Consider the following 23,516-nt stretch of genomic DNA (forward strand, 5'->3'; position numbering starts at 1 on the left):
TCTCTCCCTGTAAGTAGTAAAATAAAATCCTAGATCTGTGTTTAGCACCAGCTATGATTTTACAATGGCTTATTTTAAAGAAATATTGTCAATTATGCTGTTTCAACTGATAGGTAAAAAAATAAATACAGATGCTCGTATTACAGAAGTTGTATCCTAATTAGTACATCTGTATTGGTTGCAAATGTTTGCTTTTATTGTACTTGAGTGTGGGTGATTATTCAGCCTTAGGAGTCTGAGGTTTGTTGTCATTTCTGATGTTCTTTCTTGTTGTGCAAATAAAGGCAACGTAATCCTTGCTAAAAGCACATCTCTGAACAGGAAACAGAGGGTTGAGAAGCAGGTTTTAAGTGCAAAACAAGGATCTGATCTTTTCACTATCAGGTGAAATAAAATCACTTGTTCAAAACCTTTAAAGTATCTATTTTTCCCCGACTGTAATAACTGTTCTTATGTTTCATTTCCTCCAGTAATCACCACTGCTTTTTTCTCTTTACATAAAACTTGATTAGTGCCCTTATGGACAGGGGGCCCTGTTGTATCTATGTACTGGTGAATAAGCTGCTCTGTTTGTCATGGGGAATGTCTGCAGTGACACAATGTGTGTATGTGAGATTTCTTTGGATACAGTTTCTAGATGTTATTTACTCAGTAACATTTAGAACAATCTTTGCAGGAGTAATAGGCAAATTGGAAGATAAGTGTTTTGAACAGTTTTTCTTCAAAGGAAGTTAATTTGTTCTGAACATGCAAAGGCAATACAGTGTTTTAAATGTTTGTTATTTTGTATCTTTATCAGGCAAAGACAACCTTTGGCTAAATTGGCTTTAATTATTTCCTTGATCTTGTTTTGTGCATCAGAAAATTGATGTTAAATGCAAAGCAATTGTTGTGCTTTTAGATTGAAAAATGGTAAGCAGAATTTTCAGTCACTGTTTAAAACCAACTCTTTTTCTCTCAGCTGGAGAAAATGCAGCATATGTTTGGAAAGAGCAGACTCCTATGCTATGTATTTGTATTTACAGGCAGATGCCCTTTGTTTAAGAATGAAGTTTTAAAATAGTTGACTAGACTATCTGCAGTGTAAGTGCAGCTTGGCTTCTCACTTGTTGGATGGCACTGGGGTTCAGAAGGGGCAGGAGAAGGCAGATGTGGTTACTGGCCACAGCCTGGGCTGCTGGGGGCTGGCAGCACCTTGGGCCTCTGGGTGCCTGTGCTGGGTACACGTGGTAGGATTTTGGTAGTGGAGGGCTACAGGGTGGCATCTGTGGAAGCTGCCAGGAGCTCCCATTGTGCCTGACAGAGCCAATGCCAGCCAGCTCCAGGAGGGACCCACCCCAGGCCAGGGCTGAGGCCATCAGTGGTGGTACCCTTTGGGATAGCAGATAGGGGTGTAAAAAACGCTGTGCAGCACCAGTAGCAGGCAGAAGATAGGAGTGAGAATATGTTACCATTAATATGGTAACCACATGTTATCAGTAGGGAGAATATGTTACCCTTTGGTAACAACTCTGCAGACACCCAGGTCTGTGCAGAAGAGAGGATGGAGGTTTTCCAGGTGCTGGAGCAGAGTCCTCTGCAGCCCTGGTGAGGCAGCTGTGCCCTTGCAGCCCATGGAGGCCATGGTGGAAATTTGAAGGAAAAGAGGATTGTAATTTTCTTTAAAACTTACACCTTCTGAAGTCTTTTTGTTCATTTTAATGTCAGCATTGATCTGTCTCAGAATTGGTGAAAAGAGGAGATGGTTTGGGGTAATGTTTTATTATCTGATAGCCTCTCCATTTTTGAGAAGCATAAGTAATTACAAATAAGACATCAGAACATAGGCTGAAACTAGGCCAATGGCAGAATTCAAATTATTTAAAAGTGTTCTTTACCAAGGGGGGAAGTGGACAGGACCCTGGCAAGGAAATGCTGTCTCTGGCCTGGGAGGGTCACTGTCTGCTGCGCCTGAGGAGAGTGAACATGCCAGACGACCTGGGTAACATTTATTTCCTCCCTTGGGGTCTGTTTTATTTAAGCCATCGTGATAGAAATCTTTATTTAGCTTATAGAAAGCACAGTCTCCTTCCTGGTTGTCAGGATTCACAGAATTGGCACAGTTACCACAGCCCTGTAGTCAGATACCCTGGCCTGCCATAACTTAGCTACTCCATTCTCTTAGGTTTGGAGGCTCTGTTTTTGCTGACTGTACCTGCCACATCAGAACTGTGTGAAATTGAAGTATAATTCCTCATGTGCCTATGAGATGACCAACAAAGAAGGATGTAGTAATCTAATGGTCTGCTGCCAGTCAACAACCCCTGCAGTGTGAGTTTTGCATATTGGTATCCCTGATTAGGACTTTATCTTCTGGAGTAGTGTTTCATTAAGTATGGTGAACTCTTAAAAGTATCCTCTGCTGCTTAAGTACAGCAATCTTGCAAAAAGATGAGCAGCAAAACCTGTATTATAGGAATACTTGCTGAATAGCAATAACTGGGTTTTTTTAAATCATCTTTGTTAAGGTTTAAATGTACAGCAGCATGCCTGTGGTAATTATGGATTTTTTTTTTTGTAAGTAGAAATAGGTTTGATTTTTTTATTTCTTTTAGCAGACTATCTTTAAGATAGTTCACAAGCTGCTTGTTGAAAGTACAGACAGAAACAGGATAAGTTGGAAAGATGATTGGTAATAAATATGCCACGAGATCAGATGACAGGTGATGACTGGCATGGACACACTGAGAATCTTAAGGCATCCTCTCAAGTCAGGTTTTTAAACAGATATCTGTCTTGGCATAATATATGGAAAATTATTTTAAGAAATTATTTATTTGAACATTTATTTGTCTAAGGACTTTATGAATTCCTGACTGAATGGATATGTAATGGAAAAGGAATGCAAAAGACCCACAAATCTTAATTATGAATACAGGGTACAGAATCTTAGCTCCACTGATTTCATTTGGAACAGTTTTTGTCTGCTAATTACTGCTATGAACAAAGTTTTCCTCTCAGTTACATCAAAGCATTCTTCATTGGTTTAAGGTTATGCCTAAATTATTGTGACTGAAAGTACCTTTGTGACAGAACAGTCTGGTTTCTGTTATATTTTCTTAACTCCAGCTGCCTTTGAACTACAATATTGGTGCTTTCTCAAGCTTTGTCTTTGTTTCTACTCTAATACTATTGCAGCTGTTGCATAAACTGTTCAATTTGCAGGACCACTGTCATCTCTGTCAGGTAAATGCTTCTGTGGCCGGGTCTCCAGTGTGTGAGGACTTGGGTGTTGTTTCTCCAAGTGAAACCTGGTGGCTGCTTGTTGTGCTCTGTCTCCTGTGTCTGCTGAAGCTCCCAGAACTCCTGGGTGCTGCCCAGCCTGGCTGATGTTTGTGATATAAGGTATTTCTTTTAAAATGCTTGCTACTGTGGCAGCAAATGCCAGAAACTTCTAGATCCTTGCAGCGGCCTTTTGTGTGACCAATGCTGGAATCACCTTCCCTTTCTTTCCCAGGTCACAAGGAGCAGGTCTGCCCCTGGGCCAGCTCTTCATCCTCCTTCAGACAATGAGGATGATCTATTTGGCTGTGTTGAAATTAGATCAGGGTGTGTGGATTTCTGTAAGCTTCTGACATTACCTCAATTAAATTTCTTTTGAATTTTTTTAAAAATTCTTCTGTTTTTAAACAGTACTGAAAAAACAGAGTGAGCAGGGAAGAGTTAAGCACGCTGGTTATATGTGTCATTCAAGCCATTAGTGCTGGCAGTGCTCCTGGCCTGTCACATGTGCCAGATGTGACATCTTTCAACAAAATTTAAAGGCATGGTGAAAGATTATGGGCATGGTTTCACACCACTTTGGACTGCTCCAAAATGAATGTTTTAAAAGCTGTTAACAGCAACTGTTTAAGGGTGTCAGTCCATCTTCTTCAAGCTATTACAACATGCCTTCTCCTCATCCCTGGCATTTTTCTGGCCCCCTGTCCAATCTGATTAATTTGAGGCCAGCTGAAAAGTAATCTCTGAATACACATATACACACTCTTATCTCTGACAGGAAGTCTTGAAGCTGCTAGTTTTTCCTCTGTAGCTCTGAGAATAAGCAGCTTCCCAGGTGGGTAAACTGGAGTTACAAAATGAGTCATTGTTCTTCCCATTTGTGACTTCAGCAGAGATTCATCAGTAGATACTTACATCACATACTGCTTTCTAGCCACCTCTGGCACCATTTAGATTTTGAAGGGTCTGATGGAAAATTTTAATGTTTTTGACTTTCAGGTGGTCCCATTTCAGCTGTCTGTGTTCAGCCATGGAGTGTGACTGGTCAGTGGTTTGGTTTCCTAGAGCTGTAATTCTGCACTTGAACAGTAACAAGTTCCATTTGGATGTGACCTGTGAGGAGAATTACTTTTGAACACAAAGAGTTTGGAATTTTAGTTTTCAGTTGTGGCACAGACCTCAATCTAGGTTCGGTCACTGAATTTCCTTTGATTTACTGGAGGCCTCCTCAGGACCTTTATCAGCATTTCAGTTCAATTTGTTCTATCGTATGCTGTGCTTCTTGTTGTAGAGCACCTTCTTTTTGATTCCATAATACTTCACATCTTTTGTCACAGTTTAGCCAGAGAGGATCAATACACAGACAGCCCCAGAACTGTCCTGTCCAAGCCAGCTTCTAGTCTTTGTCAGTGCTCATTCTGGAAGCTATTCAGTCCTGCTGTCTCTCTTCAAGAGGTTACATTTTTTTGCTGTACTGATTACCTTAACTGTTTTGAGTAAATTTGACCACCTGTGGCCACTGCTGACCCTACATTCCTGCAGTACCTCCAAGCCAAATGCTAAACATTGCTGGCATTCTTGAAATGCTAGGACAAAGCACTGCAGTGCACATCCAGGGCAGTCTTTGGGGGAAAAAGCCCTGCTTCTTTTCTGTCTTAAAATCAATTTGGGCACACAGTGTTGCGAGATGAGATATCTCTCACTGTGGTTGTATTTGACTCCCCTTGGTTTCTTACTAAAATGGATGGTTCTGCATAAATTAGAAAAAATTCAATGTAATTCTCTGAAATTGAGGCCTTAGATAGAAAAAAGAGATGACAGGTTTTAATTATTAGCTAGAATTGATAGGGATCTAAGTGAGATAGAGCAAGGCAATATTATTAGTTAGGAAGTATTAGGGAATTTTATTGCTTCCTTTTGGAGCCTCTGGTAACAGCTGCTTAAATCAGGTCTGCTCTGAGATGGCATTCCTGTCTTTTAATGAAAGTGGTTTAGCAATGTGCAGGCTATTTTACTGAAGACTCTGCAATATTGAAGTGAAATCTTGATTTCTGTGGTTTGACTTTCTAGTATTGACATGATGCATAAATATAACCATTTAGCTGCTTAATTAAGTGTGTGAGATGTCCTGTAGGAAAATTTCCTTTCAATTCAGGAGGAAATTAATTTAAAATCTTGTTGATTTAATACAGGCATAGATGCTTCTCATGTATTTTGTAAATAAGCTTATTTTAAAAATAAACAGGAACACAACACTTGTTAATAAAAATCTAGGTCTTAAAACCTTGGAGTGGAGATTTTGGAAAGAACATAAATAAACATATTTTGGAAAAAGCAATATAGTATTACTGTTGTAGCAAAGCAGTATTACTGTAGCTCTTCTGTTAAATAAACCTCTTTTGAAGTGGTTGTCTTTTGGAAAAGCTTCCTAATCAATATTGGCTTCTTCATTTTTTATTTTATGAGTAAATGCCGCATCAGACTTGTGAGCATGCATTGTAGCTCTTGGAGGTGTCATCATACATGAGCAGAAGTTGTTACTGAGAAATGCCTTTTTTTTTTTTTTTAAGTGGAATTACTGATTGCAGTCTTAGACCATGTGGTTGTTTGGATCTGATGATTTGTCTGCAATTATCGGAAAAGATTTTTTTTTTTTTCAAATAAATTAAGAGTATGCTTGTGTGTTTCAGGGTAGAATATGGCTCAGCTTAGAGGAATAAACTCTTGAGGCCAGTAGGATGGTAAAGGAAAACTTGGTATACCTTTTGGTAAAAGTGTAGTTAATGCTGTTCTGCAGTTTGGGTCATATTGAGAAGAGTGGGAACTCATTGGTCCATGCAGGAAGCAAATGTAGGATGCAGGACCTGCTTCTCTGGCATATGAGTGCCACATTTCTTGTCATGTGACAGCCATTCTTTGAGTTTTTTCTTTGAGTAGTGGTTCTCTGGATCTTTCTGTACCTGATAAGCTTGTATCTTCTATCTTCCCAATTTCTCTTCCCTGGAAAAAGTATTTTTTCCTGTTTTTTCTAGAATAATTAATTATCATTTTCTCAAGAGAAACTGGAGTATCTCTTCTGTCAGAGGCCTCAAGTTGGTTTAAAATAAAAGACAGTAAAGCCAGTAGAAGTAAATGTGTTAGATAAGAGATTTTAGGCTCATAGGAGTTTTTACGACAGTAGGAAAATGTGAGCATGTTTTTTGAAGATGATTGGAAAATTAATCTCACTCTTTTCATCAGGTGATTGCATCATTAATAGGGCTCCCTATCAGAGGTAGAGAATTAAGAAAATACTGCATAGCACTAGAACTGTAGTGTTAAGTGGAAAAAAACAACTGATAAAATATTTTTATTTCCTTAAGACATCAACCCTAGATAATGAGTCAACTCACCAGCAATGATGATTAATAAAGGAAAATGCTAACCCAAGATTTTTTTCTCTTAACCACCAGTTCTTCTGAGCAAGAACTAATTCCAAGTACTATCTGACCCTGTTTTGTTAAAAAAACAAACAAACCGAACAAAAAGCCAACCCAAAAGCCCCCCAAACCTCAACAGTTGTTATTTTTGAGGTGATGAAGATAGAATTAAGGCAGAAACACTATTATAAGTAGCTATCAAACCTGTTCTATTACATATGTATGCAGTGGTCTATTCCAAACCTTTCAAAGGCTTGCATAAGGTCTGTAAAAAAAAAAGAAAAAGTGCTGTAATATTTTTTAAAATTCTGTCCCACAGCAAACCAGAGTGACAGAGAGGCTTGTAAGGAAGATGAGATGATTTCTTTTTACAACTGAGTACATACAGGCCAAAAAGTTTGGATTATGTTGCCCTGGTGTGCAGAATCAGTGATTTCTGTTAGTACATGTTGTTGAAGCTAGAAATTCTTCATTGACTTTTGCCTAGCTTTGAAACTGAGATTATGAGGTCTTGTAACAGCACTATTACAGTTGATTATGACTGAAACTGGAGAGAGACATGAGCCTTTATTCTGTCTCTTTTTTTCTTTTGAGTGCAGTCATTTTGAGCATGGGCATTAACGAATGCAGTGTGCTCTCTTGCTGCATCAGCTTTCCTATGCAGATTTTCTTGGGTATATGAAAATAATGTCCAAGAAATGGCATGCAACAACACAGATGTGAGACAGAGATGTGCCCTTCCAATGGCATATTAAATCTGCAAATTAAATGAGTGCCCAGGCTCAGGCAGGAGCTGTGTGAAGGCCAGGCATGCTGGCAGAGTGGCTGAGTAAGCAGGATACTGAAAGGCAGAGCGTGCCAGAGAAGCCAAGCTGGCACTGCCAAGTGCCTTGTGCCATGATATCTGTTATCTCTGTGCCTTGCCCTGCTGTGGTGGGTCTCAAGGGTCCTCTAAGATGGAGCAGTTTGTTCTGTGCAGCATAAGCTGTGCAAAGTACTGAAGAATATCAAGAAGGGTTGTGGAGAAATATGCAATGGTAATAGTATTCAGAATAGGAATTAATAACTTATGTGACTTACTGGGAGAGTTTGTGCCTAAAGCATAGGTGATAATGCCTTTTTAAGGAGGTGACTTGCAAATTCAGATTTTCTTTCAGCTTTGCAGTGTGCTTTTAATAACCTGTCTTCATTCAGGCACAGTTATAAGGGAAGGCTGAGTGTGGCTCTGTTTTAATTTATCTTAGTTTAGCTAATGCTTTGAGAAATTATTGTCTTAATGGTAAGAAAGTACATCTCTTGGAAAGTGTCAACAAAGGACTACCTGTTTGGGGAAACTGTTCCTGGTTTGTGGAGCTCTTGAGCTGAGCAGATGATGTAATATTTTAATATGATTTTGTGAGAGGGTGCATTGCATTTCTGTGTCCCTATTTCTTCTGTAACTGCTTGTCCTGGTTTGCTGGGTTTGACTTGTTAATGCAAATGCAAAATCTGAGGTGGAGAGAGAATTACTGAGGAGCATGCTTGCATCCTGGAGGGGCAAGGATGACTCAAGTTAAAATGCTGCCTCCATGTCCCATGGGTATGTGGTGTGGTAGTGACTGGATCTCCTGCATTATTCATTGCCTCTAGCTTCTACTGTGCCATGGGTGTTTATCACATGAATAGTTGTGCTGTGGGCTGCTGCAGAAGAGGTGTGTATGTGACCTGAATACTCATCACCCACAGGTCTCTAAGTGACAGATAAAACCTGGTCTCAACTATGGTGTGTCTGCTAAGTCATATCACTCTGAGATGTTTTTCTCCCTAGCCAGCTTATGGAAGAGCATCTTCAGTTGATTCTGACCCTCATGGTTGGTCTCTGTCACATATATTAGCTTTCAGTTCCTTCTTCAAAATATGATGCCTGCGTGAAAGTTATTCCTAAAATATATGTAAAAATTGTTCAGCTAGTTGTGCTGCACCCCCTTGTGCTAAGAATAAGATTTTTGGAGAGAAATTTCAGACTGTTTTGTTTTCAAATATTGATTCAAGTTTGTATTTCCATTTTTAAGGTATTTAATTTTTTTTTAAACTCAGCTGCTTAAGGATTTTCAAAGCATACTTGTTTTGCTGCAGAAGTGCTATCATCAAATTGTGTGTTGGGCTTTTGTGAGCTCTAAAATTTGGGTCAGGGCAGATGAGGAAACAGGAAATATGGCTTGATTGCTGGGGGGAAAACATGCTGCAGTGGTACTTGATTGAAGAGTTGCTGTTGAAGGATAAAGTACCCATGTTGATTGTGCTGTGCTTTTGGCACAACATCCTGAGCACTGTGAGCTCAGCCCAGGTGTTTGCTCAGACAGTTCTGCACTAGCAGGAATTGTCTGCTTCTTGTTGGGAGTCATGGTTGCAGTGATACTGAAAGCTGGAGAGAAGTGGACTTAAGGACATAAAGGGGGATACAAGGCTTTGTTGTGCTGCTGGGATGATGCTCAGCACATTGCAAACCTGCTTCAGGCAGGGCCCTGAGGTGCTGGAGCTGTGTTCTGGATGTTTCTAAGCTGTCCCTGTTCCAATGGCTTCTGCACATGGGATAGATGTGTGCTGAGACCTCACACCAGAGCAGCACGTGTCTCTCTGGAGCAGCTCCTCACCCTGGCTCTCTGGTTCACCCTGAGGAAGCTGAATTAGTCACTAGTGAAAATACCAATTCTCTCAGTGTAGGGTATTCCCATGAAAGTTTGTAATGGTGAGCTAGTATGATTTGTGTGTAACTGTAGTGGCAGAACACAATTCGAAGTGGGCTTTGAAGTGCACAATGTGACAGGACCACGTGAGCTGAAGCCAGCGCTGTGCACTGGGAGGTGTCAGCCAAGGCTGAAGATGAATTCTGCTTCAGTGTCACCCAGTGCTTTGCTTTCTTCTGATTTGATGTCTGTGCAGCGCAGTTCAGCAAAGAATAAGAGTTGAGAAAAGCAGTAAGTCATGCAGCCAGAGAACTGAAGAAATACCCTGGTGTTTGGGAGCAGTGACTGGCAATGTGAAAGTCTGCATAAATGTTTTGAGGGCAATGGTGAGGAGAATTTGCTAAAATGAAAATACAGTTTTGGGCCAGAGTGACATAAATGTTTTAGTCCCACCCACACGTGCCACCTTCTAATCAATACTTTAAAAGGAAGAACAAAAACCACATTTCAGTATCTGCTTTGGATATTTTTAAATAAAAGAATCACTGAAATGAAGGGAGGAGACCTGAGTATCCTTCATAAATATTGAGACTTTCCCTCCTCACAGTCTCCTCTGCAGTGATCCCTGGTCAGTCTTCTTTGTGGGGAGCAGAGAGCAAAGGATGCTTGCCTGTGTCCCAGGAGGACCCCAGGCCTCCACCTGCCCTTTCCAAGAGGGTGTCCAGAATATGCTTTTTAACGTGGGAGGAGAATAGAGGAACCCCTCCTGCCTATAGTGGAACACCAAATCTCTTCAGTTTCATTGGACTTGTCAGGGTTCATAAATAAAACAGTGCCATGTGCATTTCAGTGTTTTATCCACTAGTTGTGAAAGAAACACTTCTTCCTGACCTTCAAAAATTTGGGAAGGTAAAACCATCTAAGTGATGCAATTTTCCTTTTGGCCCCCTAGGGAGTAAGTGAATGAATGTGTTTGATGCTTCTTTCTGTGGATTTGGCAAAAACTACTGCCAAAGAAGGTAGGATGCAGAGAAAGGTAGATGCAGAAAGTGTCAAGGAATCCTTGGGGTGTGACAGCAGCCTTCTCCACCCCATCTGCAATGAGTTTTTTAGCCATCATTATGTTATGTGAGTCCCCCATGGTTGTCAGGCTGTTTTGTTGAGGTTTGTTTTTTATACTATTTCCAGACTAAGACCCCTAGAAGCCTGATAAAAAATGAAGCTCTTCTTCTGTCCCTTTGAAAACAAGCCCCAGCAGCCCAGGTTCTTGGGGTGGTTGCATGAGGCTTACTGGGAGGCTGTCTGATGGACTGAAGTTAGACACTGTTAATGTACTTTTTAGAAGGAAAGAAAAATATATTCCTAAAATAGATGGCCATGCTGTACTTATTAATTATTGATGTTACATTGGATGACTTCTTTATTCTATTAAGAAGTTGGAAGAAGAGGTGAATTTTAATGCAGGGGTATGTAGGATCCTGGGATTGCTGTTTAAAAGACAATTTAAGGCAGAGCTCTGATAATGTGGCATGTCTGCATGTCTGTGCATGCCCAGAGGAAGCTGCAGTATGAAAACTGTCATGAGTTTTGTTCTGATACCAGTTCATTCAGCTCTGTATGAATTCTGTACACATGTAATAGCCTCAATCTCACACATGAGTTCATAACTGTGCTTCCAGCCTAAAAGTGCAGGAATTGTGAAGTCTGTACTTACTTTTCCCACAGCAACTCGATTCCTACTGACTTTTGCACCCTTTCATCCTGCCCAACAAACAGGTTTGCAGTCCAGTAGCAATATATAGCCATTACTGTAGTGGATGCAGGAGGGCAGCTCCAGAGTGATGGAATTCTTAGACTTTGTGTTCCCTGATTCAAATAGATGGATTTATTTTCATATAGAATGAGCTTTCAATGTGAAGAAGTAGAAGACTATCTGCTGCTCTCCCTGGACAGAAATGCCACCCCCAGCTCCAGTCTGGCTGCTCTTTTCTGCAGCCCATCTGAGAAGCAGTTGCCTATTATGCAGAGGAGAAGAGCTGATGAATATTTTTGATTTTTTTGTGTCATTTTTTAGGTGTAGGTGGATTTAAATCAGAGTTCCTCATTCAATGTCAACAGAAACATCTGAAGATCTTGCTGGTGGAGGTTATTTTATTATATAAGGACAAAATAAAAATACAATGCTATTGCTGAACAACCCACAATTAATCTAGTGTGTGTGCTTCAGGAAAAAGAGTTTCTAAAGTATAGAACTTATTTGGTTACTCAATGACTCCAGCTGAAATTTGGTGGTTGGAGACCTGCCTCTTTTGTATTAACCTGAACTCTCAAGTCCCTTACCAATAACAAGGAATTGGAAAGGAGAGCTGTAAAACCAGCTACCTTCTCAGCTGTTAGCAGGAAGCCACCAGGCACAAGCTGCAGTGGGGAAGAAGGAAAAAGCTGCAGTGTTTCCTAGGTTGGTAAATTCCTGCTAAACCTCAAGAAAGTAGATTTGGCCCGAGTTTAAATGTTACAAATCCATGGGGAGTCTATCAGAAGTCTGTCTCTGTTTTGAGATATGTACAAAAGTATGTTTTGCTCTAGCGTCTCGGGAAGAGCAATAATTCCTAATTTTTTTCTATGCTGACTGGTGTTTTCTGTTTGGTTTTATTATTTCTAGCCGAAATTCTGTAATGTGCTCAAGATCATATTTCACACTGGCTTCTGTGACATAACTTCTTTCTTGGGCTAGGTGAAGACAGGATTGCAGGTCTGTGTCCTATGAAAACCCAAGTACCCAGAAATCCCATTTCAAATATATGTAGCTATCACCCCATTTTTGCAAAAGGAGAAAATAAGGACAATTTAACTTTTTAAACTTGCACCTATTATTACCCCAGCCAGTCAGTTGTTTATTTCAGTAATGGTAATGTTATTTTACTGTTTTGTCATCTGTGGGCGTTAGACATTTGCTCATTACTTCTCTACTAAGGGTATCAGTGCCTGCATGTTATTGCCTTTCAATTTGCTGCTTTTAATAAAGCCCTAAATGAGTTATTGCTGCTTGCATAGGTCTGGGAGGCTGAGCTGGCTCCACTGTTGGCTGTCTGAGCCTTTCTTGAAATATGAGGATTTTTAAACAGGATGAAAAAAGATTCCTGTCTTCATTTTCAAGTCTGCCAATTTTCAAGGCAGGCAATGTGGTAAAAATGTGGGTGGAGAAGTGGACATTTTCAGCAGGATTCAGAGGAAAGGAAAAATACTCAGGGTGGTGGATTCTCAACTGGGAAATAGAAAATGTTGGGTGTGTGGCAGCACAGTTTCAGGAATTTATGCCATCAGTGTTAAAATCCTGTTTGGTCAGAGGTCAAAAATCTGCTGATAAAACTTTGTTTTGCAGTTTTCTGTTTGCTGTTTTGTTGAAGAGGCTGGTCATTCCTACCTTTGAGACCTGTATTTTGTATTTCAGGCTTTCCTCTGATCTCAGATCTGGAAGCTGACCTTATCTTAGTTTGTGTTAAAAAACTGTCTCCTTTCAGGAGAAAAAGACTTTGAGTTTGAGATTATTTTATTATCTTGGAGCTTATTGAATTGATTACTGTTTCAGTTCAGTTACTCTAGGTATGGTTTAGGACAAGTTTGATATATAGGATGAAAACAATTAATTCTAAAAATGGCAATGCCATGACAGACAGATGCATCTTTTTGTTTATGTTGGGAAGAAATTATTTTAAATTATTTGGAAAAGCTGCCATGTATGCTCAGCCTGTAAAGAAGTTTGGGTCTCAGTACTTGACCCAGAAAGTTTTGTTTCTATAAACTCATGGATCTCAGCAGGAACTTGCTGGTTTCTTGGCTTTCCTGGTAGGAAGGTGTTAACAACATGTGTACTTTATTTCTCTCCTTCTTTTTGTCCTCTCTCTCGAATACTGAAATCTGATACAGAAGTGCACAAATGTGCTAAATTGGGTTAGAGTATCAGTTTAATGAGCATTGATATGTTTTCTTCCTGAAGAACTTTTCTTTAAAGTAAAATGTATTATTGAAAATGCAGTGAGTATATTTTCTTGATTTTTTTTAAAAAAAGCTTTATATTTCAAAATTACTTTTTATCTAGTGTAAAAAAGTTATTTCCAAGTTTCAAAGGACAAATATATTTTTTAGCAAGAATGTATTTAGCTCTCTTAAATGATGTGTTTTGTTTCAGTGCTTTCTAGAATTTATAGTTCTTGGATTTCTGTTAGAACAAAGAAAAATATAAACCTCTGTTTAAAATAGAATATAATTTGGCTTGATTTAGCCTGACTTTTGCTTTAATACAGCAGATGAGATTTGTATCTTTGGTCTTGCATATTTGTTTGCTTCCCCATGCAGGGAAAATAAAGTTAAACACCACCCTGAATCCTAGAACCATAGTTTGACTGACAGATATCTTGCTGCTGCTAGAGGATCTTTTGATGGGAGGATAATCTCATTGTGTGAGGTTTTGTATATATTTTGGTATTGTATAGATATTATGTATTGGTAAAATACATGTATATTTTTCAGTACTGAATGCCACAGCATTAATGTAACCACTTGCCAGGGGTGAAATGACTGTGATGCAGTGTACAGACATTGCAAAAATAAATTATATACTTGATGTCTACCGAGTGCAAGCATAATTGAAAACATGATTTTTTATGAACTCATTGTTTAATGAGCACTTCTTGCTGCTTTTTCTTGACTTGGGCTCATATCTATCGTCTGGATTAATTTTCTTCATGATATTCAGTGTTTGTGCAGGGGAAAACGGCAGCTCTGTGTTGCAGTCTGGGGAGAGAGAATTTAAAGTGTGCTTGCAATGTGTCCCTTGCATACCTGAGCTGCCATGGTCTGGCAGCAGTAGTGACCCCTGCTAGGTTTGGGAGGATCCCTGCCCTGGGATGCCTGGATCCTCTGTTCTGCTTTTACTTCTCCTGTGTAAATGGAAGGTGTCTGCTTGGGTTACTCAGTCATTTGTCAGTGCTCCTCGGATTCCCAGGCTCCTGCTGCTTCTTCTGATATCCTGCACCTTTGCAAGCTCAGTAGTTTTCATTAGTGCCTCTTGACTCTTCATAAATTAAAATACATGATTTGGTTTTGTTTTGCAGCTTGCCTGATTTCTGCAGTGACCTCAGAGGGTGCTGGTGCTCCAGAACTTGGTGCTCTTGAACAGGCTTTCCACAAGAACCTGGGAAGAGTGAGTAATCTGCTCCATGTCCTGGGATCGTCTAGGGTGGGGGCACTCCTTCTGAACCTTTCATGTCTCACATCTTAAACACTGAAGTTTGAGCACAGAGACTGGAGGTGCCTGTATTTCTATGCAGCACTTACATTGTTTATCATGATATTCGTGAACAGGGGCAGTCCAGTTCTTCTAGTACTCCAGCCACAGTTCTTGGTGTATCCATTTTTGCAGAGTAGCTGTACTGTAACTTGCTCTGCCACCTCATGTGGGAAAAAGCTGCACTCAGCAGAGGTGTTTCACATCAGTGCTGCTCCTCTGTGGTGTCAGTAATGCTGTCTGTTGATGCAGACGCCTGTGCTGGATATCAGTGTTCTGTGCAGCCTCCTGTGATGTACCCACAAGGTTCTCTGTGGGTCTGGGAGAGGGAGGGAGGCCCACAGCCACAGAGCCTTGTGACTCCAGCTGAGGCTGTGTGTGTCAAGAGATTATCTGCTGTTAGGCTCCCCAGCAGCATCTGATGCCATGGCTTTCCCTTCCTTCTCACATGAATTGACCATGCTAGGGATGTGTTTCCCAGTACCTGGCAAGCCAGCAGGGTTTCTCATCTTCTGAAATAAGGTATATGAGAAGTCTGGAACTATCTACCCATAAAGCAAGTGCTGTTAGCTGGATGACCTGGGCTAAGCATGTCTCTTGGTCTGTGCTGTACAAGTAGTTGTGCTGGCAGAGCCCTGTGGAGAGACTGCTCTCTTTGCTGATAGAGGCAGGAAGTTTTTTCCATCACTATTGCCTTTCCAAGTTTCTGAAATGCAACAGCACTCTTTTGGGCTTTTGCTGATGTGATCCTTACCAGAGTTTTACTTGGTACAGTCCTCATGGATGGAGGTGACCTGTGGAGTAGTGGTGAAAAGCTACAATATAAAACCTAGCTGTGCTTGGTAAGCTTCTCACAGAAAGCAAGAGCACAGTGGCATCTCTAACTGCAGAAGAAATAAGTGCCTTCCCATTCAGAAATACTGTTTTTACCAAACAGTCAGCTTTGAAAATTACTTTTCATGGATCTTTTTGTAAATGAGGTTCAGACTATATGTCTGAAATATTGCCCTCTTGGTTCAGGCTTTATGGGGAGATCTGTGTTTCCCAATGGTGACTGCTTTGATTGTGTAATGCTTTTGCACTCCCACAGCTCCTTAGCTTGCCAGGCTTCCTTGTGGCACACAGCCCAACCTGCTGCAGCCCCAGAGGCTCAGAGCACTGCAGTTCTTCTTTTCAATGGGCAACATTACTTCTAACTTAACAAATCCTTACCAATTAACAAGTAAAATTGAGATCACTAACTGATACCAGTTCAGATAGCTGCACTGAGTGGAGGTTATTTTTAACAAACTTGCAAGTGCCCAAGACAGTAATTTCCTTTGTGTTAAAGTGTATATGTAGTTATGCACAGAATGCCCTGATGTTTTCTGTTATTGTTTGGTGAACAAAATCTGCTCTGAGATAATGTAGAATAAATGTAAAAAGCACGCGTGCTTTACTGAGAAATTATGTATTGTCTGTCAGGGGACCATGAATGTTTTGAATTCACCTTGCTCTATGTGATCTGCTTGCAGAAGTACTGAAAGGCTAAATTTCAGAAAAACATACTTTTGATGAGTTAAGGTCCGTCTCATAAAGCCTTAAACATTAGGAAATTCATTCAAGTGATTGACAGCGATGATGCCCTCCAGAACAGAGTGGGAAATAATCCTATCCCTACATGGTGAATGGGAACCTCATTTAAACACGTGGGTGACACAGTACCTGGAAAAGATGACTAAGAAAAAGAAAAACCCTCAAGAAGGACTTCTCAGTTATGGAGAAGAAGGAAAGCATCCAAATCAAAGCTTGTTAGGGGAGGAGTTAGAAGCACAAAGGCAGCCAGAAAGTGGACAGGACAGAGCCATGCAAGCAAGAATGTCTGCATGCAACAAGAATTTCAGTACTGAGAATTGGTTGGAAGGAGAAATGATGGAGTTGCCAGACTTTTTGGGCAGGACAGGACTTCCCACATATCTGAGCATGTCAGGTCCAAGTGTGGTAAAACCACAGGAGCTGCAGCAGGACTGGAGTGCAGGCAGGACATCCTCTTGTCTGTGGGACTGTTCTTGTCTTTCCGGATCCTGGGGCACTTTAACCCTGCACCAGCCAGCAAAGGTGATGGGGGAGGAGGTGTTTGGGAAGCAGGGTGGCTCTGCCTCAGCAAAGGCAGGTGGGGAGGACAGCATAACCTCCTTGGTGTAAGCACTGCCAGGCCAAACTGGAAGCATGGATGAAGACTCTTAGGTAAATGAAGACTTGGAATGAAAATATGTATTTTTGAAACTTGTTGGTAGTTATTAAATGAAACTAATGTCTAGGAACTGTTGATGACCTCCAAAAAGGTCAAACATGCAATGATACAAGAGATGTGGCTAGTAGATAACATTGTGCTTTCTCCAAGAGGCAGTTTTATGTGAGAGATCCATGTCTGATCCTTTCATTTTCCTAGTACAGAAAATGAAAGTGCTGTCTCTGTAGGTGTCTCCAGAAATCAGCAGCACAACTTCCTAATGGCCTGGTGGGCACTTTGCTTGCTTGTTTGAATTGTGCTTTGCTACTGTTGTCCAACAGGTAATGCTGCCAGTCATTACTTTGAATACAGACAAGTGAAAAACAATAAATTTGCATTATATATGCAAATATGTACACAAAATCTGTGTGTGTGTATATTGAATTTGGATTTCTTAAAATGAGCCATCTACCAGTCTTACAGACTGATTTTTAAATTCCCCCTTCCCCCTAGATTAGCCTCTTTCAGTGTCTGAAACTTTTGCTGTAATGGATCTGTTTTGTATAGGACCTGTGGCCTTTGTGTGCTTTTAAAACAATGCACAGCATTCCTCTTACCCATTCCTTAGCAGACCTATTTCCTAGTATGCAAAGCAAGACTTGGAAGGTAGGATTGTGTTGTTTGTCAGAATATCACACAGAGAGTGCTGGAGTGTGATTTCTTGAGTAGCTGTCCCCTGAGAAACATCATGCAATAACCTTTTCTTTCCCCACACTGTGTGCAGCTGTTCCTTGCCAGTGTTGAGTGATGTAGTCAGTCACACTTGGATGACTTCTGTAGCTCATTTGCAGTCATCTCCTTTTCTCATATGCTTTTTCTTGGGTTTGTGAGGGTAGGTTGTACAACAATCTGTTGTATGAGATTAGGGCAGCCAATATGAGTGTGCCTATATTTATGTTTGGACACAAATGCATTTATAGCAGATGTTGCTTCTAGAAAACCAGGAAAGGTCAAGGAGTCAGTTGACCTCATAAGCAACAGCATGTGTGAAAAAATAAATTTGGGCGAAACACAACATAGCTTTAATGGCCATTAATAGTATGAAGATTGGACAATGATTTTTTTTTTTCTGAAACAAAAGGGAATTCAAGTAAACTGGATTCTGGGTGCCAGCTGTATAGACAGAACTCTTGGTTTGACTCACTCATTGGAAAAAAAACAACTCACAAAGACTACCAGAATTTAGTTTGTCTTTTGGGGTTTTTTTCTTCGTATCAAAACATGAATACAAGTTAAATGAAACTTCTATGTAGCAGGCATAAAACCTGAAAAATGTGGAAGAGTTGCAAGAAAAGCTCTGTAAAGAAAATGGCTTCGGAAGATGACAGTCTCAGTTGAAAGTCATGGCATCTTTCCAAGATGATGTGTGTCCAAATTCTGTGTGATGATGAGTAGCTGGTAGCTCTGTCACCACAGCTCCTAAAAGAGACTTGGCCTGAGGTGAAATGCTTTCAGGTGCTCTCTGGGTAGCAGGTATGCACTGCTGGTGCTCAGGTTTTGTTTCCATGGTTCTCTGTAACTGCTGCAGAGTGGGGATGGCCACCTGAAAGGAATCAGTGAAGATTATCAGGAAGGATAATTAAAAAACCCCAAAACTTTAGGCAGAGCTATATCAAATTTTTTCTTGAAGAGAAGCTATAAGCCTATATGTCCATTTGTGTCTATGTAGTTTTAAATTCAACTATAAAGATGGAAAAATCATCCTAAAACATTTTTAAGCAATTTTGCAGCATAATAAGCAGCAAAAAACCACAGAAAGCTGTTCAGAAACACATTTGTTACAAAACAAATGTGAACCAACAGGTTAAAAAGTAATATGAAGACTTGATCTGACCTATCAGGTACATTTAGGTTTAACTCAGGTTTATGTGGAGTTCTGGGTATCGAAGTTGTGTACAGTTAAAAATAAAACCAAATCCAAACCTGTGCATGCATGATATGGGGATTTTTCAAAAGCAACATTTGAGTACTCCTTCCATTTTGTTTATCAGTCTCATGGATGCATATATAGAAAAAAGGGCTAGTTTTCAGATATTTTAGCTGTGGCATTTGGGTACCAACAAGATTGGTCACATTCCTGTAAGAGTTCCCTGAGCTTGCTGAAGAGCAGAAATTCCCCCAAGGTTTACCTCTGTGAGTGGATGTGTTTAAAGAAAGGGGAGGTTGCTTTGCATAGTCTGAGGCACAAAAGATGGTTCATAAGGAAAAACAAAACTAAACTAAACAAAAACCAGCAAACAACAGCACAGAAAAACCCCAAAACCAAACCCATGCACCATTTTCATTTGTCTTCATCTGGGTATGTCCTCTCTGGTACATAGAACCCAATACCACTATTATTTTGTGGAGCAGTTTAACTTCACTTGCTGTCTGATCCCTGCTTCCTAATTGGCTTTTGATAGTTGGCTTTAATCCACCTTGTAAATCTTTGAAGTTCACATTTTATGTAGTAACTGATGAAGCCTTTGCTATGAGAATCTATCTTTATGTTGTCTTTTCCTCTGAGATTTATGGAGTTTTTAAATGTGATATTTAAAAATGGTCAAACCTTTTGTGTCCTGACCTCTACAAAGAGTGTTTTGCTCCCAGAGTGGGCACACTACCTTAGGAAGACCATACTGTACTCTATTTCAGCTGTTTGAGAGCATGATTGTAAGGTTTGGGAGTCTTAATTTTTATTTGTTAGGATTTTTTCTTATGGTACGGTGCAAAGGCCCCCTTCAATGGTGTGGTGCTAGGTGCTGAAGGAGAAGCCTGTCTCAGCTGTAGACATTTGATATAATTTGGTGAGATTGCATAGAGAAAGTGTATACCTTTTAGAAAGACAACAATGCATTTATGACAAATGAACAATCTTGCAGCTCCATACATACTGATCATACTCTTCCACAAGCTATGGAAAAGAATGGTAAATACTCTCTTCTTGTTACAGTCTGTTTTCCCCTCAGTCATTTGCTTTCTAATCCTTGCACAGCTGAAAACTGTTCTGTTGTATTTTGTTATGAATTTGATCCATTTAGGGGGAGGAAAGACTTAATTTTTTTCAACTAATAAATATATATTTTTAGTTTTATTCCTATAAAATAGGAAAGGCGAAGCAGCCATCTGCAGTTTTGTTCCTTGCACAACTTTACCATGAGTTGAGCCACCAAAAAAACTTGTAAAGGTCTGTTTGACCCATGGCAAGGAGTTGTCCCATATTATCCTGCACAAGAAATGCAGGATTTTTTGAATGAATGTTAGTTTTACTGCATACCACTTCCTTTTCTTCTTAACAGACAGAATTCTTTTAGTGGCAAGAGAGTACTGTCTCATTGATTCACTGAACTTTCCCCATTGAGGGGAGCTAAACAGGACATGCTTTGTCAGCACTGATTTGGAAAGCAGTGGAGAACTTTACCTCTTGTTTGGACTGTCAGGTGTGCAGCCTTGTAGGTGTCTATTCAGAGGTAATCTGCAAAGGCTGTAGCAATGTTATGCCATTGCATTTAAAGTAATTTTTAGCTCAGGCTGCCATGGTCCTATTCTTTCTGCTTGCTCTCACTAGCCACCAATACTTGTGCAACCACCATCACCCATTTCAGGAGCCTAATCTGACTGAAAATATGTCTGTATATGGTGTTTTCAGCTGTGTTGGCTCCCAGACTATATCACCAGAGAATTGCATGGATGCCAGTATATACAAAGGCTTATCTAACTCAGGAATAAGCTAGCATTGTGTTCAGTAAGGGAACTGACATACCTGAAGATTTGGGGAGATCTCCCACTTTCAGTGCAGTGCTATTTTGTCTATGTCCTGATATTTCTCTTAATTTCCTGGATAGAACAAGTTTGGTCTTGTAGCTGCAGCCTGAGACATTAAAAATCCTTAATTCATTAAGATAAAACACTCTTCAGAATTTGCTGCTTTTCCTGGTGTTTCCAGCAAGGAAGTAAATGAAATAAGAGAGAATGTATTTTAATAAAGGATGCAATTAACATTCAATATGTATTGATAGACATTTGGGAATAAGAAGGCAATTCAGGTAAACTAGGAAAAAGGTAAAGCTGAAAAGAACTAAAAGTTATATTTTGGTACAAAATCCTACACCAAAGAATAAAACAATGGGACTTGGTTTCAGAATAAAACATTTTATATTTGTGATATGATAGCTTCAGTAGCACTTCAGTTAAGACTTTGGATTTGTTATTCCTCACTGACTGTAAGATGTGCCATGCAATTTTTTGTTTGCTTAGGGTTTTGATGGTGCAAGAAAATTGATATGTGGGTTAATAGCCTGCATTCCTGTGAAAACACTGCTGGATAGAACAGAACAAAGCAGTCAGTGTTATGTAGCAAGGATAAATTTTGCTTCTATAGTAAACAGTTCATAAGTGATTGCTTACTGATTGCTTCATAGAATTTAAGACAAGCATTGTTTTTAAATCTCACCTACTGGCTATCTCTATTAAAAGCCAATAGCAAGCTTTCTTGCAGTGTTTGTTGTTCTCTGTAATGGACCAAAAGAAGCTACTGTATGACCTGAGATTTCTTTGTGTCTCAAAATTTATGTGTGCTTATTAATGGAGGCCAACCACCAATAATAAATTTGTGCTGCATGTGTAGCACAACAGTTCATCTCCTCTGACATCATGACTGAATAATTTATAGATGTAGTTACCCTGGAATTTGTAGGGATCATTAGCATTTTAATGAAAAAGATACAGCTGTTGTACTAAATCTTCACTTTCTTTTCCTTCTCCCTCAGTAAGAACTTGGATCTGCGCTTTGGGAGCAGCTGTCAGAGTGGGAATGTGCTGAGGGGCACTATGGGCAGGCGCTACCCAGGGGCTCACTATCGGCCAAGCAGCTCATGTACGTATGCACTCCTCTCATTTTGTTGGTGCTTTGTTGCTTTCCAAGGCTGTTAAGCCTGTAAATTCTGAAATAGTATTTATAAAGAATGCTGACTTATTGTAATCAATGCCAGCCCTTCTGTGTGTGTACCCAAATGGTAAGTATATTGATTTCTGTTTAAACTGCAAAGGTATTTTCTAGGACTTTAAAAAGGGGCTTGCTGCGTGACTTGACCAGATCTACTGCAATGTGCTGTGGTTTGTGTTCAAGGTCTCCAGCTTCATTTATTATAGAGTTCTAAGGTTGGCTGCTATTCCTCTTCCCATCTATCTCAAGCTCTTAATACCAGATCTCTTTAAATTAACAAGCTACTTGAGCTCAACCTGTCACTGTGCACTGTAGCTTCAATTGCTTACAACTGCAGCTAACATCCCCAGTTCAGATTATTTATATTCTTGAGTTCAATATTCTTCAGTATTATTGTTTCTTTGCTCTGAATTGTAACAATTGAACACCTGATTGTATTACATCACCCCTTACAGAAGTTTGTCTTCTGTAGAAGTACAAAAAGGGAGCTCCTAGAATTTTATCACCTCCCTCCTTCCACCAGCACCCACACTGCAGTGGTTCCACAGTGCAGACAATGGGAAGTGAGCTGATGTGACCTCCCTGGAGAGCTGTGGGGTAGCACCCCACCTCCAAAAGTCTGCTGCTGTTTCTTGTGCACCTTCTGTTGATCCCTCAGGCTACTGAGGTGAAGTTGTGGTAGGTTAACTTCTGTATTCACTCCTCCTTCTGCTGTAGCAAAAGAGCTCCATCCCACAAGGCTTTTCTTGGCATCAAAGCCAGCTTGATAAGCTCTCACTTCTGTAACATTCTTTCTGTTCCTTAAAAGACTTGTTTAAAATCCCCAACCACTTCAGGCATCTGGCTCCACACATACTTGCATTGGCTGATTCAAGTGGTAAACTGCAGTGAGAGCTGACAGCTGTGGCAGGACAGGGACATCTGTGGTGGCTTTGCCATTGGACATGAGGAACTGCATGATGAGATCCTGCATTTAGAGCCTGACAATTGGGGTTTTGCACAGGGCTAAACCCTAGGCAGCAGTAAAGCATGGTTACTTTCTGCTGCAGACTAATCATAGATATCATAAGGATACACATTAAAAAGGTGCATAAGAGCTGGCTTAGATACTGTGTCCAAAGACTTGTTTGAGGGATATTGTCTATACCACAATGGAGGAAAGAAATGATTGTTACAGTTTTGACAGATTTTTGGTGGTCCAGTGCTGGAGTAGAGTTGGACTGATCTGTTTGAATCACTGCACATTAGTTCTGGGCACTGGCTGTCAAACGTGGCCTCTCGGAGTACTGCCGGGCACGATATTCACATCCCATGCCCAGGCTTAAAGCTCAGATGTTTAAGAAACCCTAGTGTAAAAGTATCAAATCCATTCCTGCTTAGAGAGAAGTGATAGGCATTACATTGTTACCAGAAGAGCCTGAAATGCTGTTCCTGTTGTCTAGTTGAACAGTTTTAGGCATGAAGTAGAATTGTTTACTTGGGGAAAGGCTGGGGCTCCCATCATCTGCCAGGGCCAAAACTTGTGTCAGAATCAATTGGCACCAGAACTCCCTCAGTCTGAGGACAGAGATATCAAAACACCTACTTCATGACTGCTTTGTGCTTTTGTTAAGCTAAGTTTCCCCTTTCCTTAACCTGTCAAGGTTTGTAAGCCAGGAAACGTTCTTTGTTTTTTGTTTTGTTACTA

The 23,516-nt window shown here is 40.2% G+C and overlaps 1 protein-coding gene across 12 annotated transcripts in view; it reads left to right on the top strand.

Annotated features, from left to right (window-relative positions):
- Positions 1-23,516, top strand: part of APBB2 (amyloid beta precursor protein binding family B member 2) — a 163,653-nt gene that overhangs the window by 37,607 nt on the left and 102,530 nt on the right. For all 12 annotated transcript variants that reach the window (XM_074541588.1, XM_074541593.1, XM_014269503.3 and 9 more), the window contains 2 exons: positions 14,461-14,549; positions 21,654-21,760. In XM_074541588.1, coding sequence (XP_074397689.1) covers positions 21,715-21,760 — 46 coding nt within the window. In that variant the 5' untranslated portion in view covers positions 14,461-14,549; positions 21,654-21,714. The remainder of the gene's footprint in view (positions 1-14,460; positions 14,550-21,653; positions 21,761-23,516) is intronic.

The sequence above is a fragment of the Zonotrichia albicollis genome, chromosome 5 (assembly GCF_047830755.1).
Source record: "Zonotrichia albicollis isolate bZonAlb1 chromosome 5, bZonAlb1.hap1, whole genome shotgun sequence".
NCBI classification, from domain to species: domain Eukaryota; kingdom Metazoa; phylum Chordata; class Aves; order Passeriformes; family Passerellidae; genus Zonotrichia; species Zonotrichia albicollis.